General features: G+C 35.2%; 2 protein-coding genes across 2 annotated transcripts; one reads left to right on the forward strand and one right to left on the reverse strand.

Annotated features, from left to right (window-relative positions):
• Positions 1-4,808: 4,808 nt before the first annotated feature.
• On the forward strand, positions 4,809-22,019 carry LOC104908621 (uncharacterized). The gene is made up of 12 exons (XM_010697746.4): positions 4,809-5,152; positions 8,173-8,237; positions 8,760-8,858; positions 8,989-9,121; positions 9,758-9,817; positions 13,254-13,313; positions 14,964-15,086; positions 15,573-15,644; positions 18,267-18,404; positions 18,885-19,040; positions 20,378-20,476; positions 21,552-22,019. Exons 1-12 carry the CDS (start codon positions 4,931-4,933, stop codon positions 21,579-21,581), a joined length of 1,257 nt encoding a protein of 418 aa, XP_010696048.3. The 5' UTR covers positions 4,809-4,930; the 3' UTR covers positions 21,582-22,019.
• A 582-nt stretch (positions 22,020-22,601) lies between these two features.
• LOC104908620 (protein RALF-like 19) lies at positions 22,602-24,889 on the reverse strand. Its single transcript, XM_010697745.4, has 2 exons — positions 24,166-24,889; positions 22,602-22,880 (listed from the first exon to the last, which is right to left on the reverse strand). Exons 1-2 carry the CDS (start codon positions 24,396-24,398, stop codon positions 22,733-22,735), a joined length of 381 nt encoding a protein of 126 aa, XP_010696047.2. The 5' UTR covers positions 24,399-24,889; the 3' UTR covers positions 22,602-22,732.
• Positions 24,890-25,921: the final 1,032 nt, after the last annotated feature.

Below are 25,921 nucleotides of genomic sequence, written 5' to 3' on the forward strand. Positions count from 1 at the left end.
CTAGTAACCTTAGAACTCTCTATACTCTTTACTCTAAAATCTCAACCATTCACTCTAAATCCAACGGTTGAGATTAAGTAATTAACCCTAAAATCTAACCCTACCATCCATACTATATAAACTCCCTTTTTTTCATTTCCTCATTTCGCCACTTTTCTAAACCCTGATATTAGTTTCTCTCTTCGCAATTCAGACCAACACCATCTCTCACAAAAACCCTAACCATTCTTCTTCTTCGAACACTCCAAAGTCGTATGAATTTTCAATTCCATTCAGTGCACCACACGACTTGCATCTAAAAACAACATTTGAAATTCGTTTAATGTCCTTCAACAACATTCAGAATGTGAAGACCCTTCGAGAATTCTGTAGTCCAGAAGACGGCGAAAAATAATGGCAAGAAGAATCCAGAAGATGATGCTCTGTAGTGCATGCAAGCGAAAGCGAGAGTTTTTGGTAGATTTTTGACAACGAACCTACGAGGTCTTCTACTTTCTCTCTTTTTCTTTTGTTTTTCTTTTTTTGTTCTGTTACCCATTTGTTGTTTTTGTCTCAAAGTTAAATACTTGATGAATATTAATAGGTTTCAGAAAAAATAATATGACAGAGCAAAACAAAGGGTGGGATGTCAAGAGGTTCTGTGTTCGAAGCTCGGTGGCTTCTGCCCCGAAGAATTTACAATCTTCTAAGAAGAAAATAATTTGCAGAAGAGCATTCGCATTGGTGTTCTTGGTGCTAGTGGTTACACTGGCTCAAAGGTACTGATTTGATTTCTTGTGCATTTCATTTAATGGAAATTTATGTTTAAAAGCAAAATTGCTGCTCCATCTCTGTTGGCAATTTGGTGTTCACTATGTTTTTTTTTTTTTGGTTAGAAAGGCATGTATTCATTCATAAATAAAATCCCAGTTAAGGCTTGAACAGCATAAACAATCCATCATTACTTATTATTAGTAAACTAGAAGGGTGAGAAGTTCCCTACTTTCATTCACCACAAAGGCATCGTTCCTACATTGCTTGGCTAGTTAAAAAATATAGGATCAGTTACTCCAATTTTTGTGTGATAAGTTTAATTAGATCTGGGTGGGGCTAGTGGTGGTGGTGATGATTGGGTGAGGTAGTGGGTGGTGGTTGTGGCTGGTTGAGGCAGTGGGTTGTGGCCTAGTGCACTGGGTGGTGTTCGGTGGTTCAGTAGTGGCTGTGTCGGTGGTTCAGCAGTGGGTAGAAGCAATTAATCCTAATAAAAATTACTAATAATAATGATAATAATCAACAATAATTATAATTAACAATAATGATAGTAGTGACTTGTTATAAGAGGTACTCCCTCTGTATTTTTTTTATTTTTCTCACTTAGAATATTGACACTATTCACAATTAGATAGAATCTTTTAGATTTTTCTCAATATATAAGAACAAAAATAGTCATGTGGGATCGTTTGATTTGTCTCAATGAGTACGTACTTTATTAATATTCAATTATAATAATTTTTACTATATATGTAGAATAAGTGCATTGGCAAACGTGCAAAGTCAAAGTAGGAAAGATAAAAAAATATAGATGGAGTAACCAACAGGTTAAAAAATCATTCAACTTATTTTTGACATAAATGATAGCAAAGTTGACTTATTTCAAAATAATTAAAAGATTGACTTATTTTTGGCAGATGAGGCAAAAGTTACCTTATTAGAAGCAATTATTCCCTTACAATTAGGTTTTACTTTTTAGTTTGCTTTTACTTTTATAATTACTTTTGTGATGACTATTTTCGAACTTTGTTCAACAGTAAATTGTTGCCGATGAGTTGATGTTGATGTGGTTGCTGTAGACGATCTTATGCATCTATCCTGGCGTGGTTCTGCTCATGGTGGTTCTATCATTACGTTGACATGAAAATTGACTGAACAATAAATTACAAATGTAATTACATTTTTGTTAATGGGAAATTGTATATTTGATAGAGTGATCAAACTCTTGATCTTTGTGCATATCTTGAACATCGAATGTAATTTTGTTGTGGAGTATAATTAATTATTATTTGTGTCTTGGTGACTAAAAACATATTATTGTTCATTTTCATTTTTCTGTGGAAAATTAAAAATTCAAATTTGTTGTATGAAAATTTTTGCATGTTACCCAAATATAAGAACAGTAAAGCCTAAAAAAATAACTCCTTTTTAGAAAGAAAACAATTTTTTTTTTTCAATTATGTAATTATCACATACTCAATATACAATATTTTTCTTTTATTTAATTTAAAATCAAAAGGTGAATTTTTAATGTTTATTTGATCTTTAATATTTCCTTTAGTAAACTACGCTTCTTTTTTTTAATTTGTACGTAATCTAAGTTATGTACATCTTCTATTGTACTATTTGTTTGAGATATATTGGTGACAAAAATATACTAACTAAAAATGTTACACAAAGAAAAATTTAACATATTTAAAATTTCAGTTACAGTTACTCCCACTTCAGTTTAATTCAGTTCAAATTTCAGTTATTTCAGTTCAACCAGCAGTTCATTAACCAAACTGACAGCTCTAGTGTTGGGTCGGAATGGCATTGAGTCGGATTTAGTTGGGTCGGGTGCTAACAGGGTTGGGTCGAAACTGGGTCGGTGATAGCTGGGTTGGGTCACAACTGGGTCGGTGATAGCTGGGTTGGGTCACAACTGGGTCGGTGATAGCTGGGTTGGGTCACAACTGGGTCGGTGATAGCTGGGTTGGGTCAAAACTGGGTCGGTGATAGCTGGGTTGGGTCACAACTGGGTTGGGTGGTAACTGGGTTGGGTGATAACTGGGTTGGGTGATAATTGGGTGGGTTTAACTGGGTCATTGGCGGGTGAAGTTGGGTGCGGGTCATTTTGGGTCGGAAAAGGTTGGGTCTGGGTCGTTATTCACAGGTGCAACTGGGTACGGGTAAACTGGGTGTCGCCCAACTCAGGTTGGGTTACTAATTCCACGGGTTAAACTGGGCAGCGGGTGAACACTGGGTCGGAATGGGTCGGCTTTCCAACCGACCACTCCGTCGGACAGGTTGGGTCTGGGTCGCATGCGGGTTCACCCGTGGGTCGGCCCAGTTTTTGACACCTCTAGGTTGGAGTCGTGAAAATTACATTGGATTGTGCGTTGTATAGGAGGGTAATTTTCAACCATACATGTGTTTGCATGGTACGGTGTTTGTACCGACTTGTTGGAGCTGTATAGGAACATGAAGTGAAGGCTTGTCATGAAAGGATGATGGTCAAGTAGGAGCCGAAAGAAATTGGAGCAAAAATCAGAAAAGTTCATTTCAAATAAGAAAAATAAGTTATGAACAAATCATATCATATAAGTCCATGAGAATCATGTAGGAATCCAATGGTTGGAGCTCCCACCTCCCAACCTCATGGTCGGGAGTTCGACTATCATCAACCCCATATTTGGGGTGTTTGTGTGGATTTATACTTTCGGATATAGTACAGCCGTGCAAAGACTAGGTCAGACCATATCTAAGATTCCGGTCCTCGGTCCACAAAAATCCCGATTTCGAGTTTTCGTTTTGGTCCGGTCCAAACCTGAAAAATTCTGGTCAGGACCGGTTGGGCTAGAATTTTTATTATTTTAGTGAAAAAAAAGTTTATATGTTAAAGTTTTAAAAAGTAGAAAGTTTTATTTTACGGGAAAAAAGTAGAAAGTTAAAAACCTACTATTTAATACTTTAGGATTATTGTTGTTAAAATTATAACCTTTTAATGTATCTAATATATAAATATATTTAAATGAAACAAAAAAGTTTTTTTTTTTTAAAAAAAGATTCCGGTCCAACAGGTCTAAAATCGGACAGGTCTCGGTCCAAGAAAACCCCAGATCTGGTCCACCGATCTAGTCAAATCCAGTCCGATTCGGTGCTCGATCGGTGCACACCCTTGCTATAAGTAGTAATTTAAGTCTAAATTTTTTTAATGGTTGTCGATGTGAGCTTATGGTAGTTATTTAAGTTAAATTAAACATCTCTTAACTTTTAAAATAAGCAAGGAACTACGTCACGTGGCGCTATCACTTACAGTGTTTATTTTATGTAAACACGCATATAATAAAAAAAAGAAATAGAATATGCATCATATAAGATTCGATCCTATTACCTCAATCTTATACACTAAGGGCCTATTGATACAACTTATTTTGTCTTATCATATCATATCTTATATTAAATTATCTGATCTTATTTTCTTCTGAAATGAGTGAAAATAAGTTGAGCAAAACCTCTTATCTTATCTGATCTGATCTTATTATAAGATTTTAAATAAGTTAAAATAAGTTGAACATAATAGAGTCTAAAGTCTTAACCACCAAACATTTAGTGTTATATTTATAAAGTAAAATGTTAATAAATAAATATTATAATGATTCTGGCATAGTCTGAGCCTAAAAACTAGTATATGTTAGAAATGTTGTACATATAAACAAAATAAAAGTCTAGATACATGGAGTATGGGTTTCTAAAATATGTTTCTAAGATTACCATAAAGAAACTTAAAAATTTACTAACGTAATAGATGATCTATGTGTGGCACGAGTTTATAATAATTTTTTAGTTTTAGGTAGGTAAGATAAAGGGTTCTACGGATCCAAACTTGTTTTTTTTTTTTTTGATCCATATGAGCCACGAAGGCAGTACAAAGTAGGGGAGAGGGGATTCGAACCTGTGACTTATCGTTCACAACACCTCAATCTTAACCACTAGGCCAAAACATCCTTGGTTAACCAGTTGATACTTGTAGTTGTACTTGACTACTTGTACCTCATTCATATTCCTTTCATCCGGCCAGGGGGGTTTTGGATGATGTTTGGTTAAACGGCTTAAACCCCAAAAGTTGAGCTGCTGAGTGAGCGAAAGAACACTATCTTTAACCCACACACTCTCTCCTTTCTCCTCTCGATAAGCCATGTCGAAAGGAACAGATAAGCTGATAAAGCAAGTGCAAGAATTCGCGGATAATCAGTACCAATATATCTGTCGCAAATATGGTCAGGATCTTATTGACATTTTTGATTTCCCCATAAAATTGGTTCTCTCTCCTTTCACCATTGCATGGACCGTTGGTTCTGCTCCTCGTGGTTTTGGTGTTCCCAAATTCATTTCTAAAGTTTCCTACACTGCTATTTTTGTAAGTTCCTTCTTTTTTGTTATTGCAGTAATTCTTCTTTTTTGTTCCCTCTTTAATGCTAAGTGGGATTTGAAATTGTGATTTTTTTTATCAATATGTAACATTTGTTTGTTGGGTAGCTTCTGGAAATGTTTGTGAATTTGGAATTTGATGTTGGGTACTTAAATAATGTTAAATTTTTTAAGATTCTGTGATGTTTTTTTTGAAGAATTGGGTGCATAAGTTGCTTGTTGGATGTGATTATTTGACATTTTACCAATCATAGAGTTTCAAAATTTGGTAAGTGATTGCTCAATATTTGAAATACATCTACATTTGTGAAAGAACATTGAGAGCAGGTTTAGTAGTTACCCATAGAAAAGGAGAATTGGACCACTTAAAGTTAAAGAGGCTATATTCCATGATTAATTTGACCAATTATGTTTATGTGGTGGTTAGATTTTCTCCTCGTCTCCAATGTAGAACAACTCATTTATGGACAACATAGTTCAATGCTCTTGCTCACATGTGAATGCTCATACGAAATTTCGCAGATTGGAAAGATTTAGAGACCAAATTCGAGACTTCGATCCTCATTGGGGTTAATTATCCAATAGCAAGCTCTAGGATATCAAAACAAGTCAACCTTAGCTATACCCCATGAAAGTTTCAATATGTCCATATAGGGCTGAAGATATAAGGTAGAAAACCTGGACGACTTGTAAGCCCAAGTGAAACTCCATCCTGAAACTAAACGGGAATGGGAGAAATTACTCTGTAAGCTTATAAGATGGTTATTATATCTCATCTTCTTTAGTGTGGGAATATTCACATGTACACATACATATACTATTGGGCCTCAACGCTTAATGTGTGCATTGTGCTCCCGAAAGCACAATGAGAACTGTGCTCCAACAATACAAAATAAAACATCTACGAATACAAAAAACGAATATTTTACTGTTGAAGTGGAACATTACAAAGTTTACTTACGAAAACGAACATTTTAATGTTGAAATGGAACATTACGAGAATTCATTTACGAAAAAAAACATTTTACTGCTGAAGTGGAACATTACCAGAATCCAAATACGAAAATGAACATTTTATTGTTGAAGTGGAACATTACTATTCAATTATTTAAATAGAACTTGTGCTTATCAAATATAGAACATATTTTGAGGGAAAATAGAACATAGTTTTTTGGTGGAAAATAAGTTCTAAAAGAACTTTTTTAGAATATAACATTTGCTTATTGAAATAAAACAGATTCACGAAATATAGAACATATTTTTCTACTGAAAAATAAGTTTAAAATGAACATTTGTTGAAATAGAATATTTACTTATTGAAAATAGAACATATTTTTTTGCTGAAAAATATGCTTAAAATGAACATTTGTTGAAATAGAACATTTAATCATCGAAAATGTAACAAATTTACTCGGTGCGTGGTGTGCTGCTAGGAGCACAATAGAATTTTCACTCAACGCTCCCCCTTGTTCTGAATGGCCCATAAATTTGTGAAAATGAAGAGTCTCATCCACTTCCATGGTGTTTGTTTAGGGGATAGGGGAGGTGGGATAAGGATGAGGGGATAGGGATAAAATAAATGTAGAGATAGGGATAAAAACCCCCTTATCCCACCAAAATAACACCTAGGAGGGGAGGGATGGTATAACAGGAAAAGATAAAGGGTGGGAATGAATTTTGTCCTAAATAAAAAGGGAAAAGGGAGGGAAGAAGGGGATAGTTAGAAGGGTATGTTGGCTAATTTGTCACTTATTCCAATCTTATTCTAACCATACCAAACAAGGAAGACACTTATAGTATCTTCAATCCCACTAACCAATTCCCTATCTTTATTCCACACTTTTATGTCTTGTCCCCATGACTCCTATCCCTCATGCCAAATGCCTCGTATAGGTACACAACATATAGATATGGGCTCGTAAACTTCTCCTCATACGTAAATGATCCATAATATTGGAGCTAACTAGGGGTCTGTTCCTGTCAAATTGCATATGATAAAATTCCCCGAATTTTAAAGAGGCGAACCTTCGATCTTATACCATGTTAACTTCTCAATTGTTTGTAAAATGGTTGTCCGTTGCTAATACGACGAGATTCTAGATCACTTATAAGTAAAAGGAGGCTTTCATACCAAAATTAAATGGTATTTTGAGAAGGAGCCCTCTAGACTTATAAGGAATTTATATTTTCTTCTTTTCTCCAACATGGGACACCTCACATGTGCAAAACACACATATATTGGACTTAATTAGAGCTGGCTTTGAGATTTCAGAATGACTAGTTGCTGTTTTTTGTTGTTGATGCGAGTTTCCTCAATCGTCTCATCTTATGTTGTTTTATGTCTACTGAACTCATACGTATGTGTTTATTATCTTTCCTTACATTTTATTAGCTCACTCAGAAGTTCTTTCCTATCATTGAAAAGTATTGTTGTCATGGTGTTGCGGAAGCAGCGTTTCAGGTGTTACAAATTACAACGTGCTTCGTGTCCGTTGGGACATGTAGTAACAAACTGAAAATGATCTATTTTATCATTCTAATGCAAGAGGTTGAAAATATTCATCATATTATAGCTTAAAATATACTTTTAAAAACCTTATCTTTTTATATTGTGTAAAAAAACGGTTTTACTTCTAATGGTGACTAAGTGTAATCTTATCCTATTTGTGAATTCGACTTTATCAATTTGCATAACGGTTTCAGAAACAGGTCATAATGGCTAAAATGGGAAGATAGTGGTCTGTATCAGATGTCGTGGCAAGATAATAACACGGTTGGTAATGGCCATTAAAAACCTGATGGCCCTGTTATGGTGCTCTCTGCAATGAAGATGCATTTTCTTGATGGTAGTAGTATTGCTGAAGAGACCACTTAGACTGAATTAAAAAAATTTAGCAGGAGAAAGAAAAATAAGCTTGATAAAACAATTTATAGCATTGATGAGTTGACTGAATTTTATGCCTGAAGGTCTGAAAGATGTGATTGGCTTTTTCTTTGCTATCTTTTCAGGCAATTGCTACTTTTGGAACTTGGGATATTGCACTGGAGCTGGGGAAGAAGGTGATATGTCAGAGGTGCTTATAATCTACCTTGCAGTTTCTAATCATGCGAATCATGAACTACTTGCTTTTAGCTCTTTGTGGTTTATTCTTGAAAGAAGGAATTTTTGCCAAGGGACTTGGAATTTTTGGATCAGATATCATTCCATGGGCTATATGGTTTTTCCATTTCAATATTTACTAGTTCGAGAACTTTTTTCTTCTTGCAAGTATATTAAGGACTTCTCATGTCTTCCCTTACTTCAAATAGATCTTTCTCTCAATCTTCGGAAAGTGGAACTGATAAATTTCTTGGTGTTTGGCTCACTGGATATAACCATGTCATATCTTTTTAGATTTCAGTTTTATATTTATATTTTGCATACAGATCTTATGGCTAGAAATCAGACAATATGTAGGCATAAAGCTGAGTGCTTTTACATACTTAAATTTCTTTAAATCATGTGGATGTGGCTTGGTTCCCGGTGTGGGCCTTTGAGGTTATAACTAATACTCTTCTAAGGTATCCTGTTGTTTTGTTATCTTTTTTGATTGTAGAGATTGTCGAACTTGTAGTGGATGGCAGGCATTACGGTGTACTATGTGCAGAGGCACTGGCCAGGTACACTATCAGGTGAAAAGTTACACCTTGAGGAGGTAGGCCTGTCATTGCTTTTGTTGCTTCTCTTCTTCCTGAATGATGTCTTGTAGAATCTTCAGAAATATCAAAAGCTAAGGGAGTTTAGCAATTTTAACGATCTTTGATGACTTTGTTGGCACTTGGCAGTGGTGAAAAGCCAACTGCTGAGTCAGTTGCAGATGCAATTGCCAATAATCAAGCCGAGTTGGTTCACCTTCCTTCAGCCATCGATCTACATACACCGTTGCCATCAAAGGATTGTCCTACTTGTGATGGAACTGTAAGACTTCTTACTGTAGTGGTGATATATATGTTTGGGTCTATTGTTTCCGTTGTATTCCATCACAAATTTCTGTTTCTTTATGGCACCTCTTTTTATGGAATTTCCATGAGGTACCCCATACCTTGAGCTTTTGAATGCACGAGGTACGTATGGGTTTTGAAAATTGCACCTTTATGCCTTTACCCCTAAGATTTGTAATGAATTTTTCCATATACCCTTGATGACTTAAAAACCTAAAAAATATTGTTATTTAATCTTCTCAGCAATTAACCAGAGTTCCAAAATCAGTACTCACTTTGTTCCCATTACCTCTTCCACCAATCTCAACAAATTTTGGCGTTCTAATTTATTTCTTGGAGGGATAGCTAACGACATTCTTTTTGCGTTTATTAGTTATTATGTAAATTTGTTGCAACTTGCAACCCTTAGGGGTACGCGCCGCGATTTTCAAAATGTGAAGGTACTTGGTGCATTCTTTAAAAGCTGAGGGGTACCTTTTAAAATTCCATTCTTAAGTTATAAAATGTGAATAATTATGTTCAGAAGGTCTGTAGCTCATACTCTAGTAGTCTAGTATTTGTCTGCAATATTTTGGGTTCTCATTTTGTGAGAATTTTGTTTGTGTTCTTCTAGGGTGTGATGAAATGTCCCGAATGCAAGGGCAAATTACATGTCCGTATCTCTGCTGATGATGTAAGTGCCTTAATGTTTGATCAATTCCTAGTCCCTTATAGCACTTTCACTTTTGCCTTCCTTGTTTGAGCCATACTAAGTTTTTTTTTTTTTTTGAGGGGAATTGAGCCATACTAAGTTAATTGTTGTTTAAATACAATCATTCTTTATTGGGAAGGTCCTCTCTAAAGAATCTGCCAGATCTTCTCATAACTTCTTGAGAAATGGAGAAGTGCATACTAAAAAAGTGCAGCATGTCAATGCTCTGGGATAATAAGACTTGTTATTGTTATTGTTATTGTTATTGTTATGGTTATTATTATTATTATTATTATTATTATTATTATTATTATTATATATTGATCTGTCAGCTTTTAGGAAAGACCATCTTTTTCACATAGTGTATAAATATTAGAATGCGATCAAAGAGTTGAAATAGCTTTGCTGGAAGTTGGAACTCCCACCACATGAAGACATAATATTATATATAAAAGTGTAAGTGATAAAAATCAAGAAACAAGTCAGAATTCAATTACAAAGTTGCAACAGCTTGAGTTATTTTGACACTACAGCGATATCATTTCTTACAGCCTCCATTGTAGAATTGTTGGGCCTGCATTTTCCAGCGACCACAATTTGATATACAAATGTTGATCCTTCTGCATTTGGAATTGAATTCTAGACTACATGCATACTTAATATCATTGATTAAATCATGCACTGGATCTGTGTCTGTTCACCAGGGCGGGCCTAAAGTCGTTGTTGACGGGTCGGGTCGGGTCAAGGGCTAGACTGACCCGACCCGACCCTGTTTTTTTAAAAGTAAAATTAATAGAAAACACTTGAGGAAAATAAAAGATGATACTCAATAGAAAACGCAGAAGTTACAAACTGGAAAATGGCCATTACATGAACTTTTGATGCAATCAGTACTTACTAAAACAGATCATCTACAATGTTATCTGGTGCAATTAGAATCATGTACATACTACCATAGCAGGAAATTTAGCACAAAACACCTACTGTTTTAACATCTCTACAATCAGGAGCAACAAATTCATCTAACATTTTTACTAGCTAGTGTTTCCCATCAACATTCCAACCTCTACTTTGTTAACATCATCACGTGATCACGTCTGCCACACACAGTATCTCTCTGCTGATGGCTAGATGGTTCGTAAATCCTGAAAATCAAACAAGCATGGTACCACAGTTAAATTGTTTGCTTCATATACGCCATGCCGAAAAAACTAAACCATTCTATACTGTTGCATAGCAATACATTAATACAGCACTACAGATTCTTATCAGAGAGAATATTGAAACTAGAAAGTGGAAGGGTAGAAAGAGAATATTAATAAATCATTAAGCAACTGCATGACACTTACTGGATGCATCGAAATAATAGATTCCAAAAGAAAGCAGCAAGAAAATACAAGAATGATGTCAGCCATATAAATCCTCTGAAAGATCCAAACCATTCAACAGAAAACCCAGCCCCAACAGTTTATGTTTTGTGGTTAGGGAAGAAGAAAACAGTAGATTATAAGCCGTTCGAACACCTACACCATTCACAAATTTCACCAAATTCTTTGTTAGAACAAAACTTTAAATCTGCAATTAACAATGAAATCGAACATTTGTTGAACAATCGACTGTAAGTGATGCAATTAAAATCTAAAAACCTTAGAAAAATCGATATTTGGTGAATAAAGTTGAATCTAAACCCTAAAAGCAGAACTTTAAGCATTGATTTACAAATCAGAAAAAAAATCGAAGAGAATACTAAAAAGTAGATCGTAATACTAGGAGTAGGAAGAAATACCTGGTATCTGTTAGTGTTAGCTATGGCGTCGCAATTTCCAGTGAGAAATATGTTCGATTTTGAAAGAAAGAAGGAGAGAGAGGGAGCACTATTAGGGTTTAGACAAAATGAGATTGATCCTTTTTTAACCCGACCCGATAATACATTAATAGGGTTAGACCCTATACTACCCAACCCTATTTTAGTTGGGTCGGGTCATGACCCTATAATAGGGTCGGGTCATGGGCTTTTTTTGGGACCCGACCCATTGAATAGGTCTAGTGTGCATTCAATCTCTAACAACTTGTTTCCTAAGCTGTATGAGGAATTCTAGATGATATCGTGAATCTTATTCCCAGTTCTGACAATCTTTAGGAGTATAAACTCTTGGAAATGATAAAACTGAGTATAATAATAGTTTTTGTCAAACTGTACGTATAGAGTGCAGTTTTATCTTGTTTAAATTCTTTTGGGGGTGAAAAGGAAGAAGAACTATACGATAAAGTAAGAGGCATTGAGAGTACGCACTACATAGTACAATGCACAAAATCAAACATCATTACTTTCTAGTTCCTACTGACAAACCATTTAGCAAGCTACAAAGCTTCTCAATTAAGTTCTAATTGAAGATATTTAGATTAGGGGTATGTTCTCTTCACCTTATTTTTGCTTATATTCAGAAAAAATACAAAAAATTGAGAAAACTTTAGGAAAAGTTAAGTAAAACTAAGCAAAGTTTAGAAAATAAAGAGAAGTTCAAAAAAAGTGAAAAGAAGTACAGAAGAAATAAATTTTTTTTGGGGAAAGTTAAGAAAAGTTCAGAAAGTTCTAAAAAAAAAAGAACTTCAGAAAAGTTCAGGAAAAATAAGATAAGATAAATTAAGCAAAAATAAGGTGAAGAGAACATACCCTAAGGACAGTAGCAGGATAAATAACGTGGGATGTTATATAAAGCACTTCGTCTGAACTCTGAGAGGAGTACCATAAGCTTACCCTTCGTTGAAACTCCAGGTTTTATAGCGAGGTGCGCTTAATCATTCTAGAAAGAGCATTGTTTCAAATAGTATTCTTTGCGTCACTTCCAAAACCAACATAGACAATCAAATCTCCTATGATACTGGCGACAAAATAAAGATATCTGTTTGAATGTGTCAAACCAACATAGACAACTTTCTCTGCCACTGCTAAGCAACAGTATGAATGTGTTTAAAGGAAAGGCCTACAAGTTCCCGTTGTGTTGTTATGATGCTGAGTACCTTATATATTAATCCAATCCCTGAGAAGTGAGAACAGTGAATGTTCCTTGCAAGACACTGCATGTGTTCTCCTCTGTCTCTGAAAGCAGCTTCTGATCCTTGTGAGTGACAACAATCGTCTGTATTATATAAAGGTCAACTTGACAAAATTCCAACGGGGACTGACTACCTGTTACCGCGAGATACTTTTTTGATCTTTGCTGATGTGATTCTCACACAACGCCTTCCTCTTTGTTTGGGAAATCTAACAATTAATAGACTTATGTGACTCTTCAGTATCGCTTGATTTTATATCCATTACTTTTATAAATTAAGTGAATTGCTGATGGTTTAAGGCAATCACTTATCTAAATATCTTTCTGAGTCCCATGTGCTGTTCTTGTCTTTTATTTTTCAGATTATGGAGCCTCCCTGGAAAGCCTATAATGTCTTGAAGAAAATGGACTATCCCTATGAGGTAAGTGTCATAGCTCATAGCTCTTCGACTTCCCTGCCTAGTTTTGGCTGCTTGTCTGTCTCTTGTTTGTTCCTGTTCTGTACTATGATCATCCATGTAGGGCAGGGTTTTCCTCAACTTTGGAAAATCACGAGAATATATTGTTTCTTGCATTTGCGACATGGATTCTCTTCTCATTCTCTTGAAGTTGGATAAGAGAGTGGTGGTTTATGATAGGGAAATGAAATATAAGAACTGATGCTGTGTCCTCATTCTATTATATGCATGTATTTCTGTATTTGTAAGCACAAGTTCCCAATGTATATTATGTTTCTGGATGGCTCTGACGATGATCTGCACTGTTTTGCAGTATTATTCTTTTTCATTTCAGTACTAGATGCAAAATTGTGAATATATCAGTTTCTCTGGTAATTCAACTATTCGAGTTATTAGCCTAGAAATAATGTGAATTCTCTTAGTGGTGATATACTCCCTTCCACATGAAGACAGTTGTTACCCACTCAGAATATGACATTTATGTAGTTGTTTATTTGTTAGTTTTCCTTTTAGGTAGTTTTTAAGGAAGAAGAATATGATAGATATCAAAGTGTTGCGATAAGATGACACTATGTGGGTGCTCAAATCTAGAAAGAATGTTGGGTTGAGGTAGCTGGACATGGACGCACAAGGATTTCAGTTGGGACTATGGGTTTGCTATTGAGGGTTGGACATGGCTATTTTTCGAAGTGTTCAGTTCATTTTATATTATCTGGAGCGTACAAGTCTCCAAGAATTATCATATGCATGTGTTAGAGGTTGGGTGCTGCCGCACTGGTACTTTTGACTGGTTTGAAGAAGCTACACCATAAGAAATAGGGACATAGTATTCTTAGGGGTGGATTATGGATGTGCTTTATTATTTTCTCTGTAATGTTTTAGTGGCATGTCCTCTTGTTTGTTATTCGCTCTGTGACTTTCCTTATTCCAAAACTTTGACCACTAATATATGATAAAAGTTGGCTTGATTCACAATGCGAAACATATATCATTAGTTGTATCAAATTATACCTTCTATCTTTTGTAATTTTACGAATATAGTTAGAGTAAATTAATCTCAAAAGTTCGACCTAAAAAATGAAGGTGGCATTCGGCAATTTACTTTGGAATTTCAGGCAATTAATTCCAAATCGACTTAAAAGAGTAAAGATGCATCCTCTTCTTTTCCGAAACCCAGCAGATAGTTCCTAACAAGTAACAATTGCTACATGCACCAGGTGCTTTTGCTACATATTCTCGGGGTTTAGATAACCTGAACAAATGCTGCATGCATAATGTGCTTAATTTAGTGAATTGCTTGTATTCCTTTTACTTGGTAGATAAGATCACAAGAGGTTCTTTAGATTGAGCGCTTTTTTCACTCTCTTATTACCTTCTAAGCTTAAAGCTCCATTGGGGTTGAGGTTTGTTGCTTTAATCCCTAAGACCTACTCCTCCCTTTTTAAAATGGACAACAACTCCCTTGGTATCTTTCTAGTACACTTCCTCATTACGGATCCTATAGAAAAGAAAAAAAAGGCTGCGTGCGTCATGACAATTTCTGGACTTGATATGGTTTCGAGATTTCTTGATTAAAGTCTCTGTTACTGACATCATTGCTGATCTTTTCTTCAGCACATTGTCCATAGCATGAAGGATCCAAGCATTGCGGAATTTTGGCTTCTTACCATGCCACAGATTGTTGGTGGATTCAACTTCGATGATGAAATCAAACAGAAAATTTGGTGGCAATACAAGGTTGAGGTTCTTTCTTGTTGCGTATATCAATTCTAGATCTAACTTTGGTTCAAATATGGTAAATCTTCATCTTCTGGAATCTTTGACCAAACAAAACCAAGTTCTAACCCAATAAATTATTTGCAAATTAGCTAATATGTAGAATCCAATTATTGCAATCTCCTTGGTATGTTTTCTTTTTTAATTTCTTATCAAGAATATCACTAGTATACTGCCTTTTGTATAAACTAGTACATGTGCATTCTCCCTCCTTTCTCTGCATCTTTCTATCTCCAACTAATCTAATTAGAGAACTCTGTTTTTTTAATTAATTAATTAATAAGGGTCATCTCTATTAATTGCACAGTTGGAATTAATTGGGTGATATTAGAGGAGATCATAGTTGACAGCCTCATTTATTTAGTCTCATCATTGCTTGTAGTTTCTTTCATTCTGGCTTCAAATATTTCATGCTTTGACAAAAAGTAGCTCTCTGGTGTGCTGTAGGAGTCGATGCGTTATGATCAACTGCGAGATGTGGTTTCTCAACGACAACCTGGATGGGAAGATTTGCAACAGGTAAGGTTTTCCTTCATGTCTGTAAGTCTAGGTAATTGTTGTGCGCGGGGCTGTTTGTGGTGTATCATTCAGATCTTGAAGCTTGATGTTTGTTTCAAAAAGTTTATAATTGGGGTCAGCTTGCTCAAGTTGGGTTTTTGAATAGCTAAGCTATCTCATTTCATTGATATTCCTATCCACCTAAACACCAAATATTACTCATCTTTAATACTCATATCACTTGTTTGCTAATTCTGACTTCCAAGTTAATATAATTTCTGTCTGACTGGACTTGTCTCACTAGCATTCAAGTATTCATAATTTTTATGTTCAATCTGAAATTCTTGGTTTGTTAGTATCTTTGAAGTTCTCACTTCTTGCACTGTGTTGATTCCTTCTTTTGTGAAGATATTTCCTCAAGTAATATGCAACACAATAAAAATTGTCCCTAATCAGTTTATTGATGTGTTTTCTCTCTGTGGTGCTCTCCATTTGGTATCCATGTTCAGTAAGTGCAAGTAATGATGAACAGAGTTGTTGTACCTTTCATTGTGTACTAAATCAATGCAAACCTATTTAAATAGGACCCTTGTTGGGTCTTGCTTTTGAGTTGGACTATTGGAGTAATGATTCTTCTGCACCCAAAGTGGAGGCTCGTAAGATGAATCCCTCTTTCTTTGATGTGATGTATACTGGCTATGGTCAATGAAAGGCATTGTCGATAGGTGCAATAATAGTGGTAATCCATGAAATAAGGATGATGAGCGCAGAGGTTTTGTGTAGAAATCAGCACTTATATGCCTGTGCATCATGCTCAATAGATATTCAGATTTATGTTTGAGTAAGCTTCTCGAATAATATTTTTCAAGGTCCAAAGCTCCCAATTATAAAATTATGAGTTTTTGTCTGCCTCTTTGATAGGCTAAAGTATTTTCTAGTCACTAACTAGTAGTCAGAAGTCAGGATCGAAAGGTCCACTAACTAGTAGTCAGGGAAGTCAGGATCGAATCCACAGGGAGAGAGTTATATTGTTATATTTGAACTCTAATATTACACTAACAAAATCAGATGAATAGAGTTGTGTTACTAAACTAAGCAAATAACAGAACTAAATAAGAAGGTGTAAATATATTAATAAAGCACTAGAATCATGGATCACTATGCATACAATTCGGGAAATCAGGGATGAATAATAACCACTTAGTAAGTTAAACTGTCTAGGGCACATGTAATTTCTCTCGAACATTACCTCCCTCAAAGATCACCCAGCCGCTCTCGCATGGTCAAGGGTCACTTTGCCTAATAATTGAAAGCCTATACGGTATCTCTCCTCTCGAAGCAGATTCAGTATTGCAACAATAGAAATATAAATCAGGCCTAACTTATAATTCTAGCATGAAGATTCAACCATAGGAAACAATTGAAATACAAAGCAATCAAACTAATCTACTAATCCCTCATTGCATACATAGATCCCCACAATCCTAGAAATAAAACTACTCACTCATAATCATGAAAACAATAACAAAATTCATATAAAAACTCATACTTTGAAACATTGCAAATAACTAAGAAAAGAATCTAATTAATAATAGAAGAAGTAATAAAGAAATAATAAAGAAAGATTACCGAATTATGTTGAACCGGTGAATAAGAAAAAGGTTCGATCTTGAATTGAATTCAAAAAGCACTAAATTAAGGTTCTTGAAACACTCTCTAGAGAAAACTAATAATAAAAACCAAGATGTCTTCTAATAATTCTAATTTTTCTATTTATACAAGCCCTAAAATCCATAGCCAAAAGTCTCGAAAATCAGCCCCGTATTCATTAAAAAGCGCGTGGTGTACTGTCGCCCGATCAGGCCAAAGTTGCCTAATAGAATCGGGCTCCAAAGCGGGAGAAACAGGGACAAAATCAAAGGCGCCCAATGAAATCGGGCTGATCCCCCCGTTGACATCGGGCGGCCTACGAGCACAGCAGCTACGCATCAATTTGCCAGGGGCGCCCGACATCGGGCCATGTCGCCCGATCCGGCGGAACAACGAATCACGATTGGGCTTCCAACGCCCGATCGGGTCCGCAACAGAACCACTTATCTTGCTTCTTCGCCCGATCGGGCTGTGTTGCCCGATCCTATCGGGCCGATCAGCCTTCACTCGTTTCTTGGCTCTTCTTTTGCTCAAAGTCCCGGAAAGCATCCTCGGGATCTTGAAACTCAGCGTCCAACCTCTCTAATCCAGTGTGCTGTCATATAAGGTAGGTAATAGCTCCCTAAAACCTACAATCCAACACAAAACAGCAAACCAAAACTAGATGGAGAGAGTTAGTATAAAATGGCTTCTAAGAGCACCATAAACATCACTTTTAGCATATAAGTAGGGGAGAAAAACTCTATATATAATCATAACATCACTCTTAAATGATTTTTGACTTTTCAAGTTCAGAAGCTTCTGGCCTTCAATTGCAATCTTGAATAGTTAATCAAGTACAGCCGCAGAAGATTCAGTCTTTCATCCTTGTAGCATGGACTAATCTGCTTGCTGCGTGTATTTGAAAGTTGACCCTCTAACATCATATTCTTGTTTTATCCTTAGAATTTTGTAATTATGAAGATGGTGTTCCTTATGTTGTTTTGATGGCAGGCCTTAATCACACTTGATCCTGCCCGGGCTAGAGATGACCCTGTTGTAGTTAAAAATGTTCCGTACTACAAGGCCAAGAAAGCACTAGAGATGGAAGTTATGAAGTTTGATCCTCCCCCACGACCCAAAGACTGGGGTGTAAGTGATAATTTTATACTCTATAACTGACATCTACTAATATTTGTCTGGACTGTAAAAACACATCGACTAAAACCAAGTAAAACTGGATTGGAAACGGTAGACATATAGGCAAGTCAATAAGTTGAGTACTGTAAAGCTAAAATCCAAGTAATACCTATCCACATCTTTTGTTGGTGCATTCAAATTTTCTCTTTAAAGCTGGCGCCTGTCTGAGTGGAAGCACTCGGTCAAGTGTAATGCTGTGACTGTTGGGATGTGTTTTTCTGAAACTTCAAGCAAGCTCCTATATTCTTAGTATATGAATAATACTTTTTTCTGATCTCTTTAGATAGTAACATAATATAAAGAAGTACAAGATCAGATCTGCCAAAAAGAAACTCTACTTCTCTTATTCATAAGTTTGATTTCCTCTTTCTCGCAACAGAAAAAGCATGTTAGTCTTTGTTAAGTAATGTATTAATTGTTTTGCAATTACAGGAATTAAATCTTCCATTAAATGCATCTTCTTGGAGCAAGGATGAACTTAAAGATCCAAAGAAGCTGCAGGAGATGACTCTTCTTCTCAATGCTCAAAGGGAGATAGCTGAAAAAGTTTTGGATGCGCAGTGGGAAGCAAAATGGCGTCAGAACAAGGTTGGTCATAGTGGAATCTTTTCAGGGTTTAAGAGTTGTGTTATGCTGTATGTGAGCTCCATGTATTGTCACAATGTTTCATTTGCTGTCGCTGCAAGTTGAACGGAAAATTTCTCTTTCACATTGATCACGTATCTTCCACTTATCATGTTATCCATAACCATGCATGGGCCTAGACTACACTTGCAAGAGCGGTAATGTGCCAACTAAAATTGCACGTTTGCAGCCTTTGCTAACTTTTGGACCATTAGCCTCAACATGTCGCCTATGCCACTACTTTGGTGCCACTAGATGGGTAGAGGTACATGTTTTGCTGATCGATTAGGATTTGTGAAGGAAATAGTCCAACTTAGTCCATTTTGGGTTTGTCTTTATAGTCCATGTCCAGTTTTGGTGAATATGGACAAACGTTAAAAGAGCTCGGTTGGAATTGCTTTAGAAGATGCCAAGATGGATAGGCTAAGGATGAGCGAAGAAGTGTGATGAAGCTGCCAAGAACTCTTGGACTTAAGAAACCTGGCCAACATGTAGGTGGTATGATTGGCTGACTAAATATACGGTGGTGAAAGTGGTATTAGAAAGCTGTTCTCCCCATGTGTGATCGCAGATGATTAATTACTAGATATTCTTGCTGTAGTTGTCTAGGAATTTAATTACAGTACTCTCTTTTCTACTTACTCTTGACCCAAAATACAGAAGTTGGGTGATTGATGTGGTCAAGTAATATCTAATATTGTTAAAGGAAAGCCTATAAATGGTATTAATATTAACAAGTCAGATTTATTGTTGCATTGGAGTAGAACATCTTATTATTTGGTTCAAGAGTAATTTGCTAAAACAGCTTATATATTATAGATCGGAGAGAGTAGTATCTTATATCCTGGCCCCCAAACCTACTATTACCTATTTACCATTCTACTTGCTGCAGTTTCTCTAGATACTGAGGAATTATGTAATATTCATGAAGAGAATCCGTAGTAGAACATCTAAAGAAGCAAGTATTCTGGCACGAGCGGGAATGGGATTTCTCTGTCCCCTGTTCATTATGCAATCTTTTTTTACATGCATATTTTTCCGACACTTCTCCGTCCCCTATAAGTAGTTTCTTAGGAAAGCAAGTATGGACATACTTTATGTTGATCATTCATTTTCACTGGAATTATATTTTCTAACAAATATTAGTATCAACAATGGTATATAATGGGTATCCTGAAAAATTTGACCACTTTCTAGAGATGCGATACCTATGAACCTCCCTCTCCCCCTCCCTCCCAGAGTAAGAAAGCAAAAAAGATGTTTACATTCTAAGATATGGTACTCATCTTTCTGATGTGTAGTTGAATGAGATGATGGAAGAGAAGTTGCAGCCTTATATTCAGAATGTTGAGACTCTCTCTCAACCAATCATCATGCATCCACCGGCTGAGAATAGAAAGGTTTGTATTGCATTCTCTTCACTGACTCCTATATCGGATCCACTTTCATTAGGTATAAAATTTTCACTGAAAGAACCCTCTCATTCAAATGCGTATATATCATCTGTAGTTATTTCCTATATATTTCTGCTTGTGATCCACAAATTTAATGGCAGTAGTTTCATTATGATTGTTTTGCTTTTAGGCTATCATGATTCATGTCTGTTACTCTGTTCTCTTTTTTTGTTGGCCAAGCATTATCATATAAAGCACTTTCAATATGGGGTTCAGCTTTCTGATAGTTGCCACAGGAACCATTATGCCAAACATGTATGAGAAATAAGAGGATATTTTCCATAATCTGCAAAGAAATATGTACGAAATGTGAAAAGTGGATAGTTTATAAAGGTATAGAGTTCAAATTAAATTGGAAGAGCATTGCCTGATGAAGTACCTGAATCACAGGGGCAGTCTCAAGTTCTCTACTGTTATAATAATAATGTAGAGGGCTAAAAGTGAGATTTTTTTCTAATTGTAAAATTATGTCGAAAAACAGTTCGTGGGAAAAACCCTTTCCTCAAAGACAATATGTTCCCACATCTATATATGCTGAAAATATAAACATTGTACAAAAACTTGCTTAGCATTAGGCTACAATCAGCCTTGTTGAAGATGCTATATATTGTTGGCTTTTTATTAATGTCATTTCAAAAATGGCCTTATGTTGCATAACCTTATTATTGCTTAAAACAGCAATTCTGGCCTGCATATAGTGGCTTCCATGAGGTTGCGTGAATTCGCAGCATGGCCTTCATTAGTTAAGACGAGCTGGCAATTTCTGATCCTACCCAATAACCTGCACCTGACCCAATCTGAACTTGAACCCAAATTGGACCTGTTTAACCCATCCATCATACATTGTAATTATATAAGCACAATTTGAAATTGAACCGAAACCAACCTGAACTGCCAGCGCTATCTAATGTCAGATGGTTTTTCCTGATATGCGTGCATATACCTTTTACTTGCATTATCTCATTGAGGTATTCTACATCTTATTTAGTCCCTTTTTTTTTTTTTAAATCTTTGGTCGCAGAGGAAGTCAAAAAGATGGTGGTTATTCTGATGAAAGATTGTACCTGTTTGTTTCTTCCGAAAGACTGCTTGTGGCTTCTGGAGGCTCTTATAAATTGTACATGTCGGAGTTGTCAAGTATCTATAGTACTAGTACTTAGCCTGTTTGATATTTACCCATTTTTGTTCCTTCAAAGTTATAGCGCGATGGTGGCCAGATTCTATTTCAAGCCTTTTTTATTAAGGTATTTGTGATCTTGTAATTTGGAGTATTTTTTCGACAATTTTTTCCCTCGTTATATACAGGGGGAAGACGAACATTAAAGTTTGTAAAAACTATGAGCAAGTTTGCCTCATATTTTCATCACCAGGCAAATGATTTCCCAGGTTCTGGCGAAGAAGCCTAATTGTTGCTTTGGTACAACGTGGATGGTGTTTCGAATATTAGAGCAATATTTGTATTATGAAGTAGTAATTAGATTTTATGCTATCTTATGTTTGATTTATATTAGGTCCTTGCATTTTATACCGAATTAAACTAGTCTAGACTAGAAAAAAAAAAAACAATCAAGCTCTAATGTAATCTTAATTTAGTTTTCATGTCAGTATCCACCAATTCTGGAGGAACTCTTGGCCTCTAATCCATTCATTTTTGCCCACCACTTGTTCGCCATTTGTGGCGGGTGTAAACCCAACCACCAAAGCCCCACGATGGAGTACAGCATAAGCTTATATCCACCGGCTAGGCGGCCACCGTGCCATCTAATTTGATTTATCCATCTATGACTATTTCCCACTTATACCGTAGCCACCATATCAAGTCTATCATGGATATGAACCTTAGCCATAAAATATTCATTAAACAAAATTATAATACGTTAAAAATATAACCATGAGAGATAGTACGGTAAAAATTGGATAGGTAGTAGGATTTCGTTCTTAATAACTTTTATTTTTATCTATTTCACTTATAAAAATGTTAATTTACACGTAATTTTTTCTTTATTCCAGATATTTTGTTCGAGTACATGCAAAGGCACAAGTACAAAAAAGCACATCATAAAATTGGCAAGAAAGTAAAAAATGTATAGGTTAGGATTAAGTTGTACAATAAACGTAAACCAAAGTTAATCATCGAATTCACGTATTACATATGAGAAAAAGAGTTGTGTTAAGCGACATATAGATGGGATGTGATAATAATCAACCCAAGTTCCTGGCGCAATGGGTGATGTATGAGCAGCCTCTGTTGTAGGGGTTGGCCCTTGCATTACTCCTGCAGTTGTAGTATGATTGCCCTCGTCGATTGCATGGTACGTTGTTCTTCTTTAATGCATCGTAGCTTATGTACCTGTTTTCCAGAAATATAGTCTTAAAGTTCACCTTCTTTGTAAAATTATAAGCAACTTGCTTTCTAGTAACATAAGTAATAACTAAACGACGTAGGACCCTTGATTATTTTTCAATAGAATAGAGTCGACTGCAAGAACAAAATGGTGCCATTCGTATCTAAATGAATAGTTTTATGAAATTATATAACTAGGATACATTGTAATATATGTCAAAGATTTCGATCGAGCGACTGCTCCAAAAAAATAACAAGTTAATTAACTAAACAACAAATAACTCTAATTTAGAGTTGAGGTAAAGTTTATAGATCAGATTGCAGTGACACATATAACAATGATTCAATTAGTTTCGCCCTTCTCTTAAAGAATCTCCAATAGTTGTAGTTAGGGACTTGCTTGAAATTTTTAAAAGTCACTAGCTACTAGCTTGAACATTGGAGACAAATTTAACAAGTTTGGCCAAGATAATCAGCTTTGGCAAGCTAATTTGCGTGGGGGGAAATCAGCCAAAAGCAAATCCAAGATTATTGGAAAAGTGGATCTCATTAATGGCAAGTGATACCCCTTTATGAAAAGTTGTAGCTAACCATTGGGATACAGCTAGAAATGAAAATGAATACAAAATCTTATGTGGCATAACAAGCTAATTTGATAATTAGCTTGCTATTGGAGTTGCTCTTACCGCCTTAAAAAATTACTTTTATAGATATTCTGTTTCGGTTTATTTCCGTGCATGTAAGGGTAAGTGATGATGCATGTATGTCATGAAGATGTACGTACATATCATTTCTTAAAAATTTCTTAATTGTCAACAATTCATGCATTTCATTAATAATCCAGATTATAAACATTTGTAAAAGCCTAGAAAAATATAATTTTTGTGATTTGTCACATTATTTGTCAAGAAATGCTTCCATATCATTAATCATTTGGAATAGTATATACTTTTTTTCTTAAATGTTTTTTATATAAAACATGCACATTTTTGTCGTGAAACTTTGACTATTAATTAATCTTAATATTACATTTGTTTTCTATTATTTGCAACGATTAGACATTTTCCCTCTCTACTTTATGTCAAATCGTTGCACATAATAAAAAACGGAGGTAGTAGTATACATATGGATAAATATCATAAGAAAATAGTACACAAATCTAGGGATATAATATATTTATCTCTACCATAGACCATAGTATAATTGGCAAGGATTATTAATAACGTCATGATTTAAAAGTTTCTCCTAGGTAAAATTTGCATGAGGCATTCAAATAGTGAGAATTACGTACCTTCTCCTTCCAGCCAACTGTCGGCGGGCATCATCAACGTCCATGGCCTCTTCTTCCTCGTCACCAATGCAGTCTCCAATGCGTCCATTACATGTACGCATGATGGGCAGATCACCATCACCTTTGGAGGTTAATCGAGATAGTCCCCATGTCGAATCATCAAACGAAGATGAGGATTCGGTGACAACCATCAAGGCTAAGAAAAGAGCAATTAGCCATAGTTTAGAAGCCATGCAAAAATAACTTAGTTTTTCCCCAAGAAAAAACCCAAAAAATATTTTTTTGAAGAAGAGAGAAAAGAGGAAAATGTGTGTTATTATTTAATATGGGGTATGTATTTTCTTCCCTTCTTGTCTAAAAGCGTAGGAGAGTGGACAGAATATAGGAGGTTATTAGGGTAATGGAAGGAGAGAAAGAGGGGAGATGGGTGGTGGTGGTGGGGAGGGATTTTGGGAGAGAAAAAGCCAGTTATTATGAGTTGTTTTTATTGTGTTATAGTTTTCTATTGGGAGAATATGATTATGTTGTGTGTTCGAACGTAATTTTCGTAGGGTTATGGTTCAAAGTGTTTTTCTTTCCATTTTTGCTTGTTGCTAATTAAGTGTTTGTTTTACGTGCTTGCTCAAACATTATATTTCAACAATACCCCTCAACATTAGGTCAATTTTTAGATGTGAGGAGACCATTTCGGTTGGTTTGTTGAGATTTTGGAACTAAATTTCTTCAGAACATGCAAACAGTACTACAAAATAATGAATGGTTATTCATGTAACTAAAAACAAAAACATAATTTTTGTTTAAAGATTCACAAGTTATTGGGTGTAATTGTTTAAACATAATTTTTTTTTATAGTCTATGTTATTCTTGTTAAGGTGTATGTCATCACACATGTTACACAATAAGTTATGGTGTAACATGTTACACTTCATACACACTCTTAAAGATTTGGGTTTATCATTTGTGTGTCACTTTAATCTATTAGCTGTTATTAATAATATGATCTGATAGAGAATATATTTAGGATAATATTTTCTCATCGATTAAGGATATATTTATATAATTCCTATGTATTTTGGATTCCCAACATGGTTAGGATTATTTTTTGTTAACACTATATATATTGATCAATGTGAATACTCCAAGATTAAAGAGTTTACACAATCTAACATGATCCACCATTTGTTAATTGAAACTTGAAAGTATAAAATATATTATAACACCAAAAAAATAATACACACAAGTGGTATATAAATTGTGGAAATAATAAATTAAAGTACCACAATATAAGCGAAAAAAGTTACTTCTACTATTGTCGATTGATTTTAGTATAGAATCTCCTTTGAACTTGTATGTAGACTAAACTTTTCTCTCCTTATTGGATTCCCAACCCCATTTTCAATTCTATCCAATTTATCACAAGTCAAGTTGTCGTATCACATAAAAAATCACTTCAAGTTCAATACATTTCTATATATATGTTAATATGAGATTTTTTTTTTATTTTATTTTACGGTGAACCCTTGAACTTTTAAACAAATTAAAGCACATGTTGATACCCTTGCGTTTTTAAGCACTGTATAATACTGCTATACCCATGTCCTTATTACTAACGAACAATATCAACAGTCGGAAATATTTTGCACTGTATATTCTTACTGTTTTTGATAAATCTCATCAAGGAGGATTAATCTGTCAAGAAAGTTAAATATAAGTGCTAAATAATATATGAATAAAAATATTGATCATTGTATAATTG

The sequence above is a fragment of the Beta vulgaris genome, chromosome 4 (assembly GCF_026745355.1).
Source record: "Beta vulgaris subsp. vulgaris cultivar EL10 chromosome 4, EL10.2, whole genome shotgun sequence".
Classification (NCBI taxonomy): domain Eukaryota; kingdom Viridiplantae; phylum Streptophyta; class Magnoliopsida; order Caryophyllales; family Amaranthaceae; genus Beta; species Beta vulgaris.